Below are 21,299 nucleotides of genomic sequence, written 5' to 3'. Positions count from 1 at the left end.
GTGATCCATGGCCTCGTAGACCTTGCCTATGCATGGTTGCATAGCATTTACAATCCTCAATAGGTGCACTATGGGCCTCACCATAGCATCCATGGTCTTCACACTCTCCCACCAAGAGGCGTCATCCGCCCGTAACCTACAGTCTCGGCCGGTGTTTGTACGGGACTCTTGCATGTCGACAAACTCGTCGCTAAAGAAAAGCCCCCTCAAAGCACCGCTACAATCCTTCAACCGGCCCAACATGAGGAAGTTGTAGGCAAACTGGGTGTCGGAATATTTGAGGAGAAAGAGAGAGCACCTCTTGTTGAACTCATGCCGAAGTCGTCGGTGGTTGAGGACAAAGGAGACCATGGTGTTGGCCTCCTCAATGAGCGGGCTGATCCATGGCAATGCCCCTATATGTCCTTGAGGAGGTTGTTTAGGCAATGAGCCATACAAAAGGACACCGTGACATGTCCATACATACCTTAAAGGATAGCTCCCACCGCTCTATTTGAAGGCTTCTCATCCGCAACAAAGCCCACTACATGCTCGGGACCAATGATCTCCATGGTGGTAGCCCACTCCGCCGCAAGCACATCCATGCTCTTCCCGGTGGGGGATGCATCATGAGATGAGATGAAGTACATCTCTCCATGGAAATTCACACCATGAATACTCCTCTTGCGGGTGTCGCTCAATCCATCCACAATGAGGGAGACTCCGTTCCTCTCCCATTGCCACTTTGTGTTGTCGGCCGCTTACTCTACAATGCGCTTCTCCTTCTCGAGCAATGTAGTGCGCAGGCTCTCAGATGAGGGGGGCATATAGGTTGAGCCATACTCCCTCTTCCTTAACCATGGCCTTGAAGTATTCTGACCTATTCAAGAAAGCAATTTACTAATGAGAAGGGGACTAGTATAATGAAAACATGAATGATGAATCGCCAATGATCGATCGCACTTACCTAGCCGCTTGAGAGGCAATGTGGTCGTGGAAGAAGAAGGAGGCCACCGCCATATCCAACCCCTCCTTCAACTTGGGGTTCCAATTCTCCCCAAGTGTAGATTGTCGCCGTGGGCCATGCAAGGGTTGAGAGGCCGTGGAGATGGAGGGTGCCGGCATGATGGATGGAGCAACATTCCGACTCAATGGTGAAGGTGATGGTGTGCATGATCCCGATCCACCACATGACTTCATCGTAGAGGCTTGAGTTCCTCTCCCCATCTTCATGGGATCCACAGCCACTCGTGGTGTCCTTCTTGCCACTTTGACTGCCTCGTAGACGGCAAGCTTGTCGAGAAGTTTCCGTCTTTTTTCGGGCGTGACATCGTGCAAAACCGCACCTCATCCCCACTCATATGCATGAGGGGGGCTCGCACTTTGTCGGCGCCACCCGTTCGCTAGTACGGGCAAAGCTTGCATGCCCATGGCCGAGAACCGCCTCCATGAGCGGATGGGGTGTACACAAGCACTCTAGTCTCTAGTCTCTCTCCCTCAGCCTCCTCCAACTTCCAAGCCTCTCACACAAGCACTCTAGTCTCTACGCTCTACTATCTAGTCTCTCTCCCTCAAGCCTCTTTCAACTTCCAAGCCTCTCACACAAGCACTCTAGTCTCTCTCCCTCAAGCCTTTAGAGGGACTACCCGGGAGGACACACAGCCGACAGCCCAACCGTGGGACTCTAGTTGAGAGAGCTACCCAGTTGGGCAGATCTAGACGCCCGAGGATTCGTGGATCCTCACATCGGAGATGGTGCCTACACCAGAGGATTCAGAGCATCATTGCGAGGCATCGAGCTCGTCCGACCAAGCATCTCACTATGGCAGATATCCAGGCCATCCGGCAGAGACCCATGCTAGAGCTCCTAGGATGATTACGACTCCAGCCATATACTGTTGTACTCATTGTCACTTTTGTACTCCCCCATATTCATGTATTCAAGTATCCATGTACTCATGTACCCCATTTTGACTAGTAGCATTAGCTTCCCCCCTATTGATGTATTGTGGAACTATCTCTTTTCTTTTCCAGACAGTGTATCAGATGTCACATGGTTGTAACTTTGGTCTCATAGGTCACTTTGGCCTTTTTAAGACGTTAATATAACATTTCATTTCTCCTGATACCGATCCTCTTGTATGCAGATGATATTGTTCGTATTTCTGATTCACCAAAGGGGCCGCAGAGGCATTTGGATGCATTACAGGCCTTTTGCGAGGACCGAGACCTTACTGTGAACCTTGAAAAGACTAAGGTCATGATCTTTAACACCTCCTCACAGTGGATAAGTAGATCTGCAGTACAGTTTACATACAATAGAGAGCCTGTGGAGTATGTTACCTCGTATGTATACCTTGGGATCACTTTTACTAGACCTCAGTTCTCGATGTGGAAGGCGGCCGACGCTAGATTGATGAGGGGATATGCAGCCCTTGGCTCGCTAGAGAGGCAATGCTCACAGATACAGTTTCAGGAGCCGAGCACGAAGCTTTGGCTATTTGATACTCTAGTTACACCTACACTACTGTATGGTGCCCCCATCTGGGGTCCTAGTTTATACCATAGGAGGAGACAGAGGAGAGAGCCGGCCGTGTGACAGATACAGAGGAGGTATATGATGGGTGGAAGCTGATGGAGAGGCCCCTAGTGGCGATGATCTCACGCATGATTAGGAGTAAACCATCACTGCCACATGAGATTGTGCGGGCAGAAATGGGGGCTGCATCGATAGTGACAGAGGCTCTATTCCAGACAGTGACATACTGGCATAGGCTATGGGAGCTTCCACTTGATAGATACCCCCGGCTAGCCCTGGAGTCCTTGAGACAGTTGACACTTGAGGGAGATACACAGTGCTGGTATGCACAGGTAGGCACTTGGTTTGGCATGCACGGTATGCAGATGGAGGCACTCCCCCCCTTCCAGTACCGCATAGAGGCCCCGTCATTTGCTCTCAGCCGCACAAAGCGGAACAAGGTTATCAAGAAGGACATTGTCAGACTGGATACTCAGAGGATATGAAGTTCACCTAGTCGTCCTGTCACGACCCTGTGTTTTTCTCTCGACAGTATGTAGGTGTGCACGGGGACATGGTGGACAGTGTGAATGGCATCAGATTGGAGTTAAAAAGGAAGCCCATGTGTGGACAACCCCAAGGGTGAAGGGGGCAAAGAGACTTTAATTAAAAAGGTTTTATAACCTTTGTTGGCCAAAAATTAAAGTTAATAAGGTTTTAAAACCTTGGGAGGCCCCTAGGCAATTTATAGAGGCTACTCTACTTTTGGGGGAGGGGGCACGCCTCTTTCTCTCTCTTGCTTTTTGGGACAGATTTTTGGGAGAGATGGTACAAGTTGGCTGCGTGGAGGAGAAGATATAGCAGGCCGGTTGACTGCGTGGAGAGTAGCCGTACAGTACAGCAGCTGTGAGAAGGCTGGTACAGACTGGTACGGATGCTGCAGGTGCAGGCACCTACTGTGCAAGTGTAGACTTGTACGAACAGGTACATGTAGGTGGATAAGGACAGTTCTGTCCAGCAAGTACAGGCGGGACAGTACAGTCTTGTATAGCTGCAGGTAGCGCATCACCAGGGTACAGGCGGCACATAAAAAGCTAGGCCATGCTTGTGCTTTTAGGCTCGTGGAAACAGGTCTGCAGGAAGGTACTGCTGGCGGGCTGCGCTACAGGGAATACAGGCGCAGCTGAATGTCTTCTTATGCTTGCTTTTTGGGGAGAAAAGGTCAGTTGGCTGCCGTACTACAGAACTGAGACATAGGCTCTCCCTTTGGCTTTTGGAGGGTTGGCTGGTTGCTGTGCTGCAGTGTATACAGGCGCCTACTGAATTTCTCTCTCCTTGGCTTTTGGCAAGAGGTTGTCTGTCGGGCTGAACTGTTGTTTATACATACAGTGCTGGACATAGAAGCGTGGACTGAAAAAGGGACTGCAGGGCTGGACATCAGGTTCACCCACAGGTATTCTCCCTCTCTCGGCTGCAAAACAAGAGAGCGGGACCATTTATGGGCTGTTTTTGTTTGGCTGCAAATTCAGCTATGTACTTGGGTTTTTGGCTGCAACAAGTACAGGTCACTTGGTTATGTTTCTTGGCATGGGAGTGATGCAAGCTCGCATGGCTGCGTACTCATGGAGCAGATTGTTTTCTTCCTGCTAGAAAGGAACAAAGCGACCTACAATTATGGGCATCTCTATGTTTCCAGATGTTTCATGAGGGAACAGGTAACTAGATGTATGCTATTGTTGGCGCTGTTGTTGAATGGTGCCATGAATGGTTCTGTATGGAAACAGGACAGAAGTTTCAAAGGGAAACAAGCCTAAGGGTTTCATGTGGAAACAGGTCGTAGGTTTCTCGAGGAAACATGTTTTTGGGTTTCTCCAGGAGATAGGTCACATACAGGCACAAGGTCCAAGAATGGACACATGTTTGGTACAGCCTTGCTACAGATTGGGCAGGGGACAGGGAATCCATGACAGAGATGGATAGTACCCTTGGAAGATAGAGAGGGTTGGTACAGGTGTGTCGACTGTATGGTATGCTATGCTGTGATACAAGTTCTCTTTTGAGAGACAGTTTGGGAGTCTGTGTTGTGATGCAGAAGCACTGGATGTGTCAGGGTGTGATGTTGTTCATAGTATGAGAGGCTATGGATGGTTGTGGCAGTCCTGATCATGGGAGAAGACTTCTGTATGCAGGACTCAATGTGTGAGAGTCTTTTGAGGTGAACAATGGCTAGACTTGTTGGTGGATGCAAAGTGGTTATGAAGCCATGATGCAGGGTATTTGCAGGCTTCAGGAGTTCTACTATGACGGCTGAGTTCCCAGCCTTATTGTAATCAAAGCTCTTATAATCAATTAAAGAAATACCGCAAGGGGCGCCACTGCATTTTGGGGCCAATCAGTGTCCGTGTACTGTTTGCAGGAGCACTCTAGCTCCCCGTGTTTGTTTTCCTTTTCTAGGTCCTCAATGGCGTTGAAGTGTTTTATGTGCGAGTGTTTGTTTCACCGCCCGTCAGGCCGGTTTCAAGGTTCCGTTGCCGGGTCATCGTCGACTTTCTCAAGGAGGCGAGCCCATGGTTGTCACATCAAAAGCTTCAACATGAGAAAAGTAAAAAGGAAGTGCAAGAGGCAGTGCAGGATTATGTGTCTTTGCCTATATGAGGTGAAGAGCAAGAGCTGAAGATGAAGCTCAGGAGAAAAGACACCAAGGACAAGAAGTAGTCGGCCAAGAACAAGAAGCAGTTGAAGTGTTATGGTGTAAAACATTCGACAGTTTGTCACCGGTTGTATCTTCATAGAGGCTTCATGGGTTCGGAAGACAGTTTCTTTCTATGTTTAGCAGTGGTGATCTACTATGCTTCATGGAGGACTTGTGCTTACCACTTGGGTGGAGTGCAAGCAGGTTTTGGGTGCCTGAGGATGTATCAGATGAGGCTCAGACGGAAGCGGCGGAACTTGACGAGGTTCTTATTCCCGCGCAGATAGTGGCACATAAGGAAAGAAGAGTACAAGGTAAAGTTTCCCGTCGCTATCTGTGAAGTTCACGAACTGTTCACTGATGGATGCGAAGTGGATGGAGGAGGGTGACTTAGCAGATTCACCTCAGGATTTGCAGCTTTATCTTGATGCCTTTGAGTTGGAGTCGAGTCTTGTTACAGCTCATTCAAGTTCAGCAGAGCATAGGTCTGGAGCATTGCCTGATGCTCAAGAGGGGGGTAGCACCTCCACACTTGTGATATGCAGCGGAAGTCTTTGTATTGGTTGATCCTGTCACACAATATGCTCACACCGTCTTCTGTATCCTGAGTTTCGTGAGTTTAGCAATCCATTTCATTTACTTCAAACTTTAAAGAGATGAGAGAGAGATATGAACACTGTACACCAGATTGGGTCCCGAATTACCCACTGAAGGGCCCCCTATCCCGATAACGAGATAGTATTTGCTTTATTACTTTAGAGAGAATGACTTTGGACTGTAGATAAGCCAAACGCAAGATCTCGGAGGATCGGAGAGCGGCTGATCTGTACACTGCTGTAGAAACACCTCAATGACTTGATCTCGAGTCTATGCACTCCTCCCAAGGGCATGAGGAAGGGCTGCACACCTGAGGCTCAAAGAAGAAGAAGGTGGACTGTTCTACACACTGTTAGAATGCTGAAAACACATATGAATGCTGAGTTACCTTCACCAGATGACTGCTGAATGTGTTGATGATGCACAGAAGACTGGACACTGATGCAAACAACTGTTTCAAGGCTGGAAACTGCTGTGGACTGTTGCTTCAGGGCTGGATTCTGCTGTGGACAGAAACGCAGGTGTGTAGGAGTGTTGATGGACTGAAACGCAGCAGCAACAGATGATTTCAGGGCTGGAAACTGTACGGCTGGAGCAAACGCAGATGGACTGCTGTACGGCTGCACCAAAACGCAGATATGCAGGCTGAATGCTACTGGTTTTCAGGCGTGGAACTGAGCTGAAGATGTATGCTGAATCTAGGGCATGAACTGATGCTGAGGACAAGCACCTAGGGCTGGGCTGAAGCTATGGATCTCAAGGGCTGGAGAAGAAAGCTTATGGGCACTAGGGCTGGATTAGTCTTAGGCTGAAAGCAAGAGAGAGGAGAGCTCTTAGCACAATGAAGACTGAATGAGGAAAAGAGGCTCTAGGCAAGCCTATTTATACTAACTGGGGGTTGGTCATTTAATAAAGTTAATATTTATAAATGCCCAATAATGCAAATAATGATAAATAAATACTAATAAATATGGAAAAAATACCAGATAAATCCCAGTAAATTCCCTAAGGCTTTGGGGATGTTCTAAATGATGCACAGGCATATGTATGCATGTTATGCAAGATGCAGAGTGCTTTCTGATGCAAACCCTAAGGCTTCTACTGACTCTACATGCATGAATGATTCTCTCCAAGTGGGTTAAGGGACTTAACTGACTGACTAAGGCTGAGGAATGACCTACGTAGCTCGTGCCTGACTTATCCTGGACTAAGGATGTACAATGGGGTCACGGCGTACGACAAATATCATCCTACTGGGTTCTAAAACTATACAAATGCTGCACTTCTGATGATGAGCCATCTTGTCACCATGCACTGAGTGCAGAGTGCATGTGACATTCCCTCCTGATTAGCTTGGCGGCAAAGTTCATGGCTTCCAAGTAGTCCGCCAATAACTGGGGGTACTCCTGGAAGAACTCCTCGTCGAGCCATACGGCTTCGTGGGTACCTCGATCTCGGAACTTCGTATAGAACTGATGAATTCGTCGACCGGAACCATGCTTCCATCGATGAAGAAGGATCTGCTCAGGCTCAATAACTTCTGCCTCGTCTACCACGTCTGGCTGCTGTTCATCTGAAATATCAAACACTTCTGGACCAACATATGGTTTTAGCCAAGAAACATGGAAAACATCATGCATTGTCCAACTGGCAGGCAACTTTAACTTCATTGAGACATCACTTATCTTCTTAACGATTGGAAAAGGGCCAAAACTACGGAATGAAAGCTTGGGACAACGTTTGCCCACTTGTTTCAATCTCTGCTTCATGATACGCAAATAGACCCAATCCCCTTCCTTGAAGTGGACATCTCGTCTAGATTTATTTGCCTGTCTGCTATATGCTTCCTGAGCTTTGGTCAAGCGGTCTTTGACTGACTCAATGATCTCGGAAAATGCTTCCGTGGTTTTATTAGCCTCTAAAGATGGAGACACCATTCTCGTCAAAAGAGAAGAAAAACGGCGACCAAAGGCTGCTTCATATGGAGTCCGTCCGACACTGGATGAATGCGTGTCGTTTAAGATAGCTTGGACCAACGGAAGATAGTGCTCCCATTTGGACTGCTGGTCATGACAATATGACTTGAGGACATCAAAGGCCAACTGATTATAAATTTCTGTCTGGCCATCTGTCTGGGGATGGAATGCACTAGACAACTGCAACTTAGTTCCAAAGTTTTCAAATAATGCCCTCCAGAAATGCGAGGTAAACTTGGAATCTCTGTCTGATGTTATGGTGCTAGGCAAACCACAAATTGGATACCAATGCTTGAGAAACAGACGGGCTACGTCCTCGGCTGTGGCCGTATGCTTGCATGGGATGAGCATGCAGAACTTACTAAAGCGATCCACAATGGTAAAACACTGAGTGTTACGGGATCCAGTGGATGCTGGTAGAGGCCCTACAAAGTCCATAGATATGTCGATAAAAGGTCCGTCGGGGATAGGCAAAGGTTGAAGAAAACCTGCCTTCTTTGTATGGGGAACCTTGACTTTTTGACAAATCTTACAGGCTTGTACATGTGCATAGACATCACGCCTCATCTTTGGCCAATAAAAGGACCCTTCTAATTTCTCGAGGGTACTGTTGATACCCCTATGTCCTCCAACTAAGGAGTCATGGGCATCGTGGAGAAGAGCGGAACGCTTTTCCCGAGTAACACAGAGACGGTTCTTGTAGAACAACCAACCGTTCTGTACTGAATAGTGGCCAGGCTCAGAAGTGAGGGCCAAACTATACTGAGTACCAAACTCAGGGGAGTTGACATATTGGTCTTTCATACTATCCAAGTCCTTCCCCGTGATTTCGAGAATGGTAGCTTCATGGACTGCCTGGATGCTGGACTTTCGACTGAGAGCATCTGCTGGGTTATGCTTACCAGGGATGTATTCAATCATACCTCCAAACTGTTGGAAGATGTGACTCCACCTGGCCTGTCGATCACTCCACTGGGCACTTGGCATAGTCTGAAGCCACTTAAGTGCTTGGTGGTCTGTTTTCACTGTGAAAGCCTGTCCATAAAGAAAAGGCTTCCAATGTTTGAGCGTTGTGATCACACCCAAAAGCTCTTTGTCATATACCGAATAATTCTTTTCGGCAACATCCAACTTTCTGCTGTAATATGCCACGGGTCTATTGTCCTACTGGAGAACTGCACCTATGGCTACATTGCTGGCATCGGTGATGACCTCGAAGGGTTCGTCCCATGATGCTAACTTTAATACAGGTGCTTCTGAGGCAGCTTTCTGGAGTGCACGGAATGCATCAAGTGCCTTACCTGTAACTGAGACTTTCTGCTTGCGAGTCTTCACCCCCTTGAGCAAGTCGGTAAGAGGTGCTGCAAGGTTGGAAAACTGATGGACATGTGTGCTATAGGCCTGACAAAGACCTACGAATGAACGGATTTCTTGGGCGGTCTTAGGAATATCCCAATCTAAGATCTCCTGAACCTTTGAGGGGTCCAGTCTAATCCCATCGGAACCGATGATGTAGCCCAAATACTGAACTTCCTTAACACCAAAGATAGACTTTTTGGCATTGATGTAGAGCTGGTTATCTCGCAAAAGTTGCAAGACTTTCTCCACATCTTTCTCATGCTGCTCCGCAGTGGCTGAGAAGACTAGTATGTCATCAAGGAATATGAAAACACACTTCCCAATGTGGACTGCGAAAATCCTAGACATCATCTTATTGAACATTGCGGGTGCATTTGTAAGCCCAAAAGGCATGACTACGAACTCGTAGTGAGTTTGTTTAATGCCCTGTAGTCTACACAAAGGCGTGCAGACTTGTCCTTCTTTTGGACAAATAGGATAGGTGCAGCAAATGGGGAGGAAGAAGGCCGAATGAATCCGGCTCGGAGAAGCTCAGATAACTGCTTTTCCAACTCGCCCTCTAAAGTCTTGGAAAGACGATAGGGAAACCTGCTAGGAGGGTCTGATCCAGGGACCAAATCAATGTGATGGTCCTCAAGGCGAGAGGGTGGGAGACTGGGTGGGAGATCGTCCGTAAGCATAATGTCCTGGTGTCTGGATAGGAGGTCTGCTAACTGAGGGACTGAAGATGTAAGGGATGCTACTAATGAGGGAGGGGCTGTTTGAGCACGAACATAAAGGAGTGCTCCTTCTGCTCCCTTGCGGATAGCTCGTCTGGCCTGGAGATGTGAAATCAATGGGATGCCAAGAATGCTTCTATCCCCACGAATCATGACAGGCTCAGGAAAACCTTTACAAATAGTAAAAGTGTCCTGCCCCCAATCGGGAATAGGCTCATACTGACGGAACCACTGAATACCTAAGATCATGTCACACCCTAACAGAGGGGAGACGATGAAATCTCGTTGAAATGAGGCCTTCTGAACTTCAAAGGCAAACTGTTGTGCCTTCTGGGAAATGTGGGTGCGAAGACCAGGTGTAAACCCGTCCACATCCAAATGATATGGGACTAAAGTACAGTTCAATTTATTAGCCAACTGGGAAGAGATGGCGTCTTCAGAACTACCCATATCGAAAAGGACTACAAACTGTCGGCCCTGGGCAGAGCCATAAGCTCGGATAAGGCTCTTCTGAGCAGCATCGCTCTCACCCTCCCGCTTAGCATCAAATACCACGGATGGTATAGGATGCATGGAAGGTAAAAGTTGAACTGCATTTGAGGTAGTAGGCGGGGCTGGAGGAGCTAAGGAGGCTGTGGCAACTGTGGCAGAAGGAGCTTTGGCAGCTTGTGCCGCTTGCCATTTGTGGCAATCCTTCTTACCATGCCCTATAATATGACAGAAAAAACATCTATTTTCTGACTGATACTTCTTTTGCTCCTCTGGAGGAAGATAACCTCCAGTAATGCCTGCTTTAGCCTTTTCATCAGGGGTTTTCTTAGGTTCTTTATCCTTCTTACCCCTGAACTGGAGCTATTACTGTTGTCCTTCTTAGCATCTTTAGAAGATGCTAAGAAGGTAACCCATCTTTAGAAGATGCGTTACCTTTCCCTGACTGTGCAGCTGATTGCTGCTGCTGGGGTTTGGTACTGGACTGAGATGTCTGCTTGGGCTTGCCCCCGTTGAGCTTCATTTCTTCGTTCTGAGCGAGAGTCAGAGCCCGGTCATATGTACTTGGTTCAAAGTTACGGACTGTGAACCGAATGTTGGAGTCCAATCCACGAATGAATTGCTCCATCTTGGCCTGCTCAGATAACCCTAACTGCTGTGCTAAAGTAATAACCTTACCGGAAAACTGAAGCACTGGGGAACCGTTCTGTCTGAGTCCATAGAACTCGTCTTTCAGACCGGTCATGTACTGGGGCGGGAGAAATCTGGTCTTCAGGTCATGGACAAAGATGTCCCAGTCAAAGGCTGTGACACCTGTGGCCTGGTCAGTATGAATACTAGACCAATGCTGCCACCAAGTGACTGCCTCACCAGTGAGATGGGGAGCCGCTAAGTGGACTTTGTCTTGAGGGTCTGTGATCCTAGCTAATGGAAAATGAGCATTAAATTGATGAACAAATTGATTAACTGAAGAATGATCACACTTACCATCATACTTGCTGAAATTCGGTTGACTGCGAGTGATGGTGGTTGCTGCTGCGGGCTGCTGGCTGGTGACACCCATGACTGGGGAGACTGAGGAGAGCTGCTGATACCTCACATGTATGGCCTCCTTTTCCCGTTGGTGTTCGAGTAACATACGTTCTCGATCAAGCTCACGTTGGTGTTCCCGAGCGGCGAGTTCAGCCTGACGCCGGTCTTCATCGAACTTGCGTTGGGCTTCCTCATAGTCCCGTCTTTCTTCTTTTTCTCTTCTCCTTCGGGCCTCGTCCTCTCTCCTTTGTTGTTCCATCTGAAAGAAGAGGGAGATGTAGTCGGGTGCTGCTGGAGGTGTAGAAGGACGTGCTGCTGCTGCCTCCAAGAGTTGGAGACGCTCCATGAGTAGCTGGTTCTGAGCTCTTAGAAGAGCTATGGTGTCTGCTGTAGGCGGAAGAGCAAGGTCTCCTTCGGGGGAGACGTCTTCCGGCTGATGAGTACTCTCTCCTGTAGACATGATGCTGAAGTCGGTGGTCGTGCCGGAACGCAATCTAACCATCCGAGGATGCCCCCACGCTAGGATACGGTGTGTGTGGACTATCTGAATCTGATACCAATGTGATATGCAGCGGAAGTCTTTGTATTGGTTGATCCTGTCACACAATATGCTCACACCGTCTTCTGTATCCTGAGTTTCGTGAGTTTAGCAATCCATTTCATTTACTTCAAACTTTAAAGAGATGAGAGAGAGATATGAACACTGTACACCAGATTGGGTCCCGAATTACCCACTGAAGGGCCCCCTATCCCGATAACGAGATAGTATTTGCTTTATTACTTTAGAGAGAATGACTTTGGACTGTAGATAAGCCAAACGCAAGATCTCGGAGGATCGGAGAGCGGCTGATCTATACACTGCTGTAGAAACACCTCAATGACTTGATCTCGAGCCTATGCACTCCTCCCAAGGGCATGAGGAAGGGCTGCACACCTGAGGCTCAAAGAAGAAGAAGGTGGACTGTTCTACACACTGTTAGAATGCTGAAAACACATATGAATGCTGAGTTACCTTCACCAGATGACTGCTGAATGTGTTGATGATGCACAGAAGGCTGGACACTGATGCAAACAACTGTTTCAAGGCTGGAAACTGCTGTGGACTGTTGCTTCAGGGCTGGATTCTGCTGTGGACAGAAACGCAGGTGTGTAGGAGTGTTGATGGACTGAAACGCAGCAGCAACAGATGATTTCAGGGCTGGAAACTGTACGGCTGGAGCAAACGCAGATGGACTGCTGTACGGCTGCACCAAAACGCAGATATGCAGGCTGAATGCTACTGGTTTTCAGGCGTGGAACTGAGCTGAAGATGTATGCTGAATCTAGGGCATGAACTGATGCTGAGGACAAGCACCTAGGGCTGGGCTGAAGCTATGGATCTCAAGGGCTGGAGAAGAAAGCTTATGGGCACTAGGGCTGGATTAGTCTTAGGCTGAAAGCAAGAGAGAGGAGAGCTCTTAGCACAATGAAGACTGAATGAGGAAAAGAGGCTCTAGGCAAGCCTATTTATACTAACTGGGGGTTGGTCATTTAATAAAGTTAATATTTATAAATGCCCAATAATGCAAATAATGATAAATAAATACTAATAAATATGGAAAAAATACCAGATAAATCCCAGTAAATTCCCTAAGGCTTTGGGGATGTTCTAAATGATGCACAGGCATATGTATGCATGTTATGCAAGATGCAGAGTGCTTTCTGATGCAAACCCTAAGGCTTCTACTGACTCTACATGCATGAATGATTCTCTCCAAGTGGGTTAAGGGACTTAACTGACTGACTAAGGCTGAGGAATGACCTACGTAGCTCGTGCCTGACTTATCCTGGACTAAGGATGTACAATGGGGTCACGGCGTACGACAAATATCATCCTACTGGGTTCTAAAACTGTACAAATGCTGCACTTCTGATGATGAGCCATCTTGTCACCATGCACTGAGTGCAGAGTGCATGTGACAGCTCCCTTGTTACAGACAGGCTCAATTGTTATCTAGGAGTCGCTTGGTGACATCTTTGTATTCACCCGAAGGTACTATAGGCTGACAGTACATCTGCTTATGGGACTTCTATGATCTTGTGTTCTAGTCACATGAGATGATGGTTGAGTATGCTTCACAGTCGCGCGCACCTTGAACTATAACTGCAACTATGGATAACTCTATGGAGGGCACAAGTCTTGCGAGCAGTCCTAGAGTTGGTTTGGTTCATATATGGATTGAACTTTATTTGTGCATGTATGCATACACTTTTTGAGGTATTATTGTATTCTGGTGCCATTCGATCCTGGTACCATTGAGAATACATTGGGTAATACTCTGGATTGTGTCGTGTGCTCCATGTATATTGGTATGATTTGTTTTTGCCATATGGGGCGTGTTTGCTCCTAAGATGCCTTACTGTGCCATTGAGTGCAATCGAGGACGCTTGCTATTTTTCAAGAGGGGGGTATGTCACGACCCTGTGTTTTTCTCTGGACAGTATGCAGGTGTGCACGGGGACATGGTGGACAGTGTGAATGGCATCAGATTGGAGTTAAAAAGGAAGCCCATGTGTGGACAACCCCAAGTGTGAAGGGGGCAAAGAGACTTTAATTAAAAAGGTTTTATAACCTTTGGTGGCCAAAAATTAAAGTTAATAAGCTTTTAAAACCTTGAGAGGCCCCTAGGTAATTTATAGAGGCTACTCTACTTTTGGGGGAGGGGGCACGCCTCTTTCTCTCTCTTGCTTCTATGTTTCCAGATGTTTCATGAGGGAACAGGTAACTAGATGTATGCTGTTGTTGGCGCTGTTGTTGAATGGTGCCATGAATGGTTCTGTATGGAAACAGGACAGAAGTTTCAAAGGGAAACAGGCCTAAGGGTTTCATGTGGAAACAGGTCGTAGGTTTCTCGAGGAAACATGTTTTTGGGTTTCTCCAGGAGATAGGTCACATACAGGCAGAAGGTCCAGGAATGGACACATGTTTGGTACAGCCTTGCTACAGATTGGGCAGGGGACAGGGAATCCATGACAGAGATGGATAGTACCCTTGGAAGATAGAGAGGGTTGGTACAGGTGTGTCGACTGTATGGTATGCTATGCTGTGATACAAGTTCTCTTTTGAGAGACAGTTTGGGAGTCTGTGTTGTGATGCAGAAGCACTGGATGTGTCAGGGTGTGATCATAGTTGCCACACGTTTTTTGAAACGCGTTTTTGAAACGTGTTTGAAACGTTTCAAACAAATTTCCAAAAGTTTTTTAAAAGTTTTTTTCAAATTTTTTTTCAGGTGTTTTTTCCAGGTTTTTTTTAGGGGGGTGTCCATAAATTTATGTTTGGTACAGTTTAATGCTAAAATCTACATTCAACTTTCATATACATGAATCATGATACATCATGAATGATGAATCCATGATTCAAATTTCATACTGAATCCTGATTCTTAATACATCATACATGATTACAATTTACATCATACAATGATCATACATGTAACATGAATCATGATACATCATACATGATACATGGCAGTCTTCAGGAATCAGGAATTAGATCATAGATGGCAAAAACCCATATAATTATTAATAGCATAACCAGTTTGAAGTTACAAGTTACAACTTACAACATACTAAGCAACATACTAAGCACTAGTGAATAGTGTCAAATGATAAATCTGAAATCTGAAATACAGATGTCTGTACCGAAAGACCAAATACAAAAACTCTGAAAAAACAAATGGTCTCCAATGTCTGGAGTCTGGACTCTCAACTCTAGACTCAAGTGTCAAGAGTCAAGAGTCACTAGTAGTAACTAGTAACTACTCAGCATCATCCTCCTCTGAGGAATGTGAGTCTGTGTCGTAAGAAGATGAAGCCTCAGCCTCAGCCTCAGCACTCGTAGATGCATGATCTGCTGATGTCGGTGCCCGTGATCGTGTCATAGTAGCTGGTGCCATCATCTCCTCGTATAGCATGGCATAGATGTCGCGCTCCTCAGCAGGGATCTCTGGTACGTCCTTCACTTTCTCTATGTCGATCTTGTCGACATTCACTTGGCGCGGCTCAATGGGATTGCCTTGCTGCTCAATTAAACGGAGGTTGCAATGACAATACACCAACCGTTCTAATTGAGCAGTGGACAATTTGTTCCTCTTCTTTGTATGGAAGAGGGCCCATGTGCTCCAGTTTCTCTCACATGGACCAGAGCTGCAATCCTGTGAGAGGACTCGTAATGCAAGGCGTTTCTGTCAAAAGATAACAGAAAACTTTATAAATAATAAGAAGAAACAACTTATATAAGTTGTAAGTACTAAGTTGTTACTTCAAAGTGCAAACTTATTACATGTAAGTTGTAACTTGTCAGTGGGCACTTACCAGAACTGGAGTACCGATGCCATATTTCTCCCACCAAGAGACTGGCTGAAGCTGAGTCTCTCTCAAAACTGCAGTGGCTCTCCCAAAGGCATGACTCCCATTCCGAAATACTAGGAGCTCATCCTCTAACTTCCTGAGGAGCTGAACATCACCTCCAGTCCAGGTCTGGATGTAAGACTGCCATCCCTCTTCTAGCTCCTCATTGTTGAACTGCTCCTCATTCCGCCATAGTGGGTGTAGTATATGGGCAACCGCATGGATTGGCCTATGAAACCAATCCCATCTACGGTTCCACACCTCCCTGATGTCCTGGATCCTGTTCAACGACACTTGGAAGCATGGAATTAATATCAATGTATAATGTGGCCACTGGCAACTAAAAGAACAACAATGACATACAATGATACATACCTCTCAGCTGATAGTATAGTGCATCGATCTAGGGCCTCTCCAATGCGGTCCATGAACTCATATAAGAGTCCAAGGGTGCTGCCCTCCATGTCCGTAATGCGAAGCACACTATATATAGGCTGAGTGGCCGTGACAAGTGCAAGGGCCTCAGCCCACCAAGTGTCTCGCATTACCGCGCGCACAAATGCTACTGCCTTGGGATGCTCTCTATCATCCCATGCCATCCACTCCTGAGAGACAACAGTGCGGAGTAAACCTGTACGGACCCGCACAAGCCTCTCAACCACAATGAGCATGTAAGCAAACCTGGTGTTTGAGGGCTTCAACAACTCCAAATCACTGTGTGCACGAAACATAGCTAAAACCTTTGGCCTCTTGGTGACAAACTTCACCATGCTCCGAGAAGTACTAAAGAGGTCGGCAATCCACCCAATTTTGGCCACATCCTCTATCAAGAGGTCCAAGCTGTGTGATGCACATGGAGTCCACACTATCTTTGGAAACTCATCCTCTAACATCCTGCCCATAGATACACAATTTGACCCATTATCTGTAACTACCTGCACTATGTTCTCTGGGCCAATCTCTAGCACTGCCTCACGCAAATGTCTCCATATGAATGCTCCAGTAACAACTGTACCTGGAACCGAGGCATCAATGGCACGCAAAAACATTGTGCCCTTACAACAGGACACCAAAATGTTATATACATTTCTCTTTCTCATGTCTGTCCAGCCATCACAAAGCAATGTGCATCCATATTTCTGCCAGGTTGCCTTCAAAGGCTCCATCTCAAGCTCCACTGCCTTCAGGTGTGTAGGCTTGGTGCGTAGGCAAGGTGTGCATGCACCAATGTAGGCAACCTGGCAAAAAATGCCCAAATTTCAAATCTGAAATTTGGTCCAAAATCAGAAAAAATCAGGATTTAGGGTTAGTACAAACCTGTTACCTACGGTGCGTAGGGGCCGGGGGAGAAGGACTGGTGCGTAGGTAGGGGTGCAAGCAAACCTGGAAGACTTCAAAGGCTGGAAACGTCTCTTTCAAGCGTCACTTTCAAAACTGAAATGCCAGGAGATACTGCATCGTACGTTTTCTATCATAAAAAAAAACTGGCCCAGCAAAAAAACGCGTTTCAAACGTTTGAAACGTTTGCACGTTTCAAACGAGTAGCCTAAAGTTTGAAACGCGTTTTTTTGCAACTATGGGTGTGATGTTGTTCATAGTATGAGAGGCTATGGATGGTTGTGGCAGTCCTGATCATGGGAGAAGACTTCTGTATGCAGGACTCAATGTGTGAGAGTCTTTTGAGGTGAACAATGGCTAGACTTGTTGGTGGATGCAAAGTGGTTATGAAGCCATGATGCAGGGTATTTGCAGGCTTCAGGAGTTCTACTATGACGGCTGAGTTCCCAGCCTTATTGTAATCAAAGCTCTTATAATCAATTAAAGAAATACCGCAAGGGGCGCCACTGCATTTTGGGGCCAATCAGTGTCCGTGTACTGTTTGCAGGAGCACTCTAGCTCCCCGTGTTTGTTTTCCTTTTCTAGGTCCTCAATGGCGTTGAAGTGTTTTATGTGCGAGTGTTTGTTTCACCGCCCGTCAGGCCGGTTTCACGTCCACTGGGGACAAAGATGGCCTTCTACAAAGATCACCTCCTATGCCTGACAGAGGATGGGTTCATCATCCGTCCACGCTACATGGACATACACCTATCCTTTGGGGTGAGATGTGCGATCGACCAGATCCGCACCTCATCCCACCAGCTGGGAGTGGAGACTGCCAGATATGGGCCTAGGGCGGCCGCACCAGAGGAGAGGATATGCCAGCTCTGTCACACAGAGCCCGAGACAGAGGACCATTACATATGCCGATGCCCCATGTACTATGAGATTCGGGGGAGGTTCCACTGCCTCTTCCGAGCTGGGTTGGACTAGCTTCCAGGATCATGGACTTCCGGATCAGAGATGCCTGGGACTTTTTCTTCTAGAGCTCTATAGACACAAGGAGTCCTTAGTGAGATCCAGATCAGCTGTACTTGCTCGAGGACCAGCACAGAGAGCTCTCATTGACTTCTTCCATACCAGCACTCCGAGGGCCGATCCATCCATCATACCCAGACCACAAGCTAGTGTAGGAGCTCGTCCAAGAGGTGTGACACTCCACAGAGCCACTGAGTTATGCAGAGCGCGACGCCCCAGACCCCATGGCCAGCTCGGAGCCGTCCCCATCCCCCTGTCCCTTGTGAGGGCGCCGCTAAGGGGGGGCGTCCGTCCGACCCTATCCGTCCCCGTTTCTGCCATATCTCAGAACGGCGTCCCTGCATCCCATCCTCCCGTCCCCTGTGACTATGGTCACACAATTTAGTCATGGACACGTTCACACTTGGTCTCTACGCACATCTCACTCATAAAGCTCAACAGTTTGAGTTTAATGTTCAAAAGGCCACATTTCAGCGAAATTTCATTGTTTCACCACTTTTAGGGTGTGACATGATCCTCACATCCAATGGTTCTGAGAGCATGCATCCATTCAAGATTGGCGGCAGGAGAACTTCACCACTGTTGACGGTTTACCTGAGCACACCATAATTCACAAGAATAGGAGCATTCTTGGAATCTCACTAATTTTACATGTCCAGACCCAGCGAACTCTCAAAAAAGGAGCTCAATCTGCGTCAATTTACGTCTACGCCCAACAATCTGTTGTTCAACGAGTAACACCCTTAGAGAAAAAGTTGGTTGGCCTTCTTTCAAAGTTCCAAGACATCATGTTGAGGGATAACCTCCCACCCAAGCTCCCGCCCATTCGTCTTGAGGATCATCGCATTGAGTTGGTCCCCGAGACAAAGCCACCTAGTAAGTTCTCCTACAATCTATCACCTATCTAAGGCATTGGAGGGTGAACTCAGCAACAGCTAGCTCAAATACTCCGCAGTGGGTTTATCTGCCCATCATTCTCACTGTTCGCTGCACCCATCTTATTCGTGTAAAAGAATAACAAGACTATGTGGACTACAGGGCACTAAATAAGCTCACCGTGTTCCCCATGCCTAGAATTGAGTACACTCTGAAGTGTCTTAATGGTGCTAAGTATTTTTCGAAAATAGACCTCAACAGTGACTATCACCATGTTCAATTTTTTACGGCTGACATTCCAAAGACGGCTTTCCAAAGATGGCCGAAATTCCAAAGACGGACGGAATTCAAAAGATGGCTTTCCGTACCGAACGTGACCATTATGAGTTTTTGGTGATGTTGTTCACTCTCACCAATGCACCAACGACGTTCAATAAAATGATGTCTCGAGTATTCATTGAGCTAATTGGAAAGTGTGTATTTATCTTCTTGGATGATATATTGATCTTTTCTACCATTGCAGACCAGCATGAGCACAATGTGGAGAAGGTCTTGCAATTTTTGCAAGCAATGAGCTCTACATTAATGAGAAAAAGAGTGCATTTGGCCTATTTGAGGTCCATTATCTAGGATACGTGATCAATGCTTCTAGTATTCCCTTTGACCCTAAAAAGGTACACGCTATACTAGATTGGGATGTACCCAAGACTACTCAAGAGATCAGATCATTTATGGGTCGTTGCCATGGAAAAAAATTCCGACCTTGCACCACCTTTTACAAATCTACTCAAGGGCATGATGAAGACACCTCGTCAAAAAGTGTATGTTACGGACAAGGCTCTCAAGGCCTTCCATGCATTGAAGAAAGTGGCCTCGAAAGCACCACTTCTCAAGCTGGCATCATGGGATGACCCATTCAAGATTATCACCGATACTAGCAACCTTGCCATCGACACTATTTTAGAGAAACAGAGCCTACCGGTGGCTTATTACAACTGCAAGTTGCATGACACCGAGAAGAATTAATCGATGTATGACAAACAGCTTTTAGGGCTGATCACAGCCCTCAAGCATTGGAAACCTTTCCTTTATGGGAGGGAATTCACAGTGAACACCATGCGCTTCAATGGTTGCAAACCATGCCTACTTCCGAGTGGAGTGATAGGCAAGCCAGGTGGAGTCAAATCTTCCAACAGTTTGGAGGTATGATTCATTATGTCCTTGGTAAGAAAACCTTGTTGCTCATGCTCTTAGTTGAAAGACCACCATTCAAACATTACATAGTCCACCGTGCTTGGAAATTCAAGGCAAAGATTTGGATAGTATGAAGGTAGCTCATGCTGTGAGTGTATGGGAGGTACTTGTGGTGCTTGTGGTGCTAGTGGGAGTTGCATAGAGTGTTCAAGGAAAGCAACAAGTGGATGTGTAACATAGAGAAGTAAAAAATGCTGTTTATCTAGACTTAGGCTTGAAAAGGAAGAATTACCTTATTGTATATCCCATAAATATAGTGGAATGAGATTATGATGAGAGAGGAGCTCCAAAACGGTAGAAGAGTGTCAAAGGCAATTTACCACTAGGATAGTAACATTCATGTCATTGGTTTTTTTTTTTGGTCTTGATGATAACATATTCACATTGAGGATAATATACTTGTTTTTATGATAATATATATACCTTCATAAGGTCAAAAAAATCTGAACTTACGAATTGAGAGATTTGAGAAAGAAATAATAGTGAAGAAGGACAAAGACAAAAACAAAGCATTTGAAAGATCAAAAATAAATAAACGAACAAACCTAGCTACTAAGGAGAGGAAATCAAAGATAATATCAAACGAAGACTTTTTACTAAGACTAACCAAAAAAAAACAAAAAACAAAAACAAACAAACAACCTTGCAAGCTGATCAGCTTGAGTATGGGGATCACAATGCTGCTATGAAGATGCAAGTGTAGGAGAAAATTCGTACAAACCGCGAGCTCCCCGAACCCTGTTTCACTCCCTTCCGCCTCTGATCCTTCCTCCACCTCTCTTCCTCTGCCTTCGCTTCCTTCCTCCATCGTTGCGCCCCTCTTTCCTCTTTCGTCTCTTTCCTCCTTCGCTGCCTGAATCGCTCCCCTCCGCCTCCGCCTCTGTTCCTCTGCCTTCGCTTCCTTCCTCCTTTGCTGCCCCCTCCTTCCTCCATCGTTTCCCTCCTCCTTCGCTGCACCCATCCGCTTCTCTCCCTGCTTCGACCCCCTCCTTGCCTTTGCCCGCCCTATTTCGCCTTTCCCTCCACTCTGTCCGCCCCTACCCCTACCCGCCCTTCTCTTCCCT

The 21,299-nt window shown here is 46.7% G+C and overlaps 2 protein-coding genes across 6 annotated transcripts in view; both read right to left on the bottom strand.

Moving 5' to 3' along the window:
- The window catches only part of LOC147627343 (glycerol-3-phosphate acyltransferase 9-like), a 112,037-nt gene that overhangs the window by 65,249 nt on the left and 25,489 nt on the right, over positions 1-21,299 (bottom strand). The window lies entirely within an intron of this gene.
- Positions 14,614-21,196, bottom strand: LOC147627344 (uncharacterized). Its single transcript, XM_086816067.1, has 4 exons — positions 20,957-21,196; positions 16,126-16,988; positions 15,715-16,030; positions 14,614-15,584 (listed from the first exon to the last, which is right to left on the bottom strand). Exons 1-4 carry the CDS (start codon positions 21,194-21,196, stop codon positions 15,159-15,161), a joined length of 1,845 nt encoding a protein of 614 aa, XP_086672193.1. The 3' UTR covers positions 14,614-15,158.

The sequence above is a fragment of the Cibotium barometz genome, chromosome 21, assembly GCF_041138505.1.
Source record: "Cibotium barometz isolate CiBa-2024 chromosome 21, ASM4113850v1, whole genome shotgun sequence".
NCBI lineage: Eukaryota > Viridiplantae > Streptophyta > Polypodiopsida > Cyatheales > Cibotiaceae > Cibotium > Cibotium barometz.
Note: the sequence above shows the minus strand (reverse complement) of the source record. Positions and strands in the feature narration are given on the sequence as shown.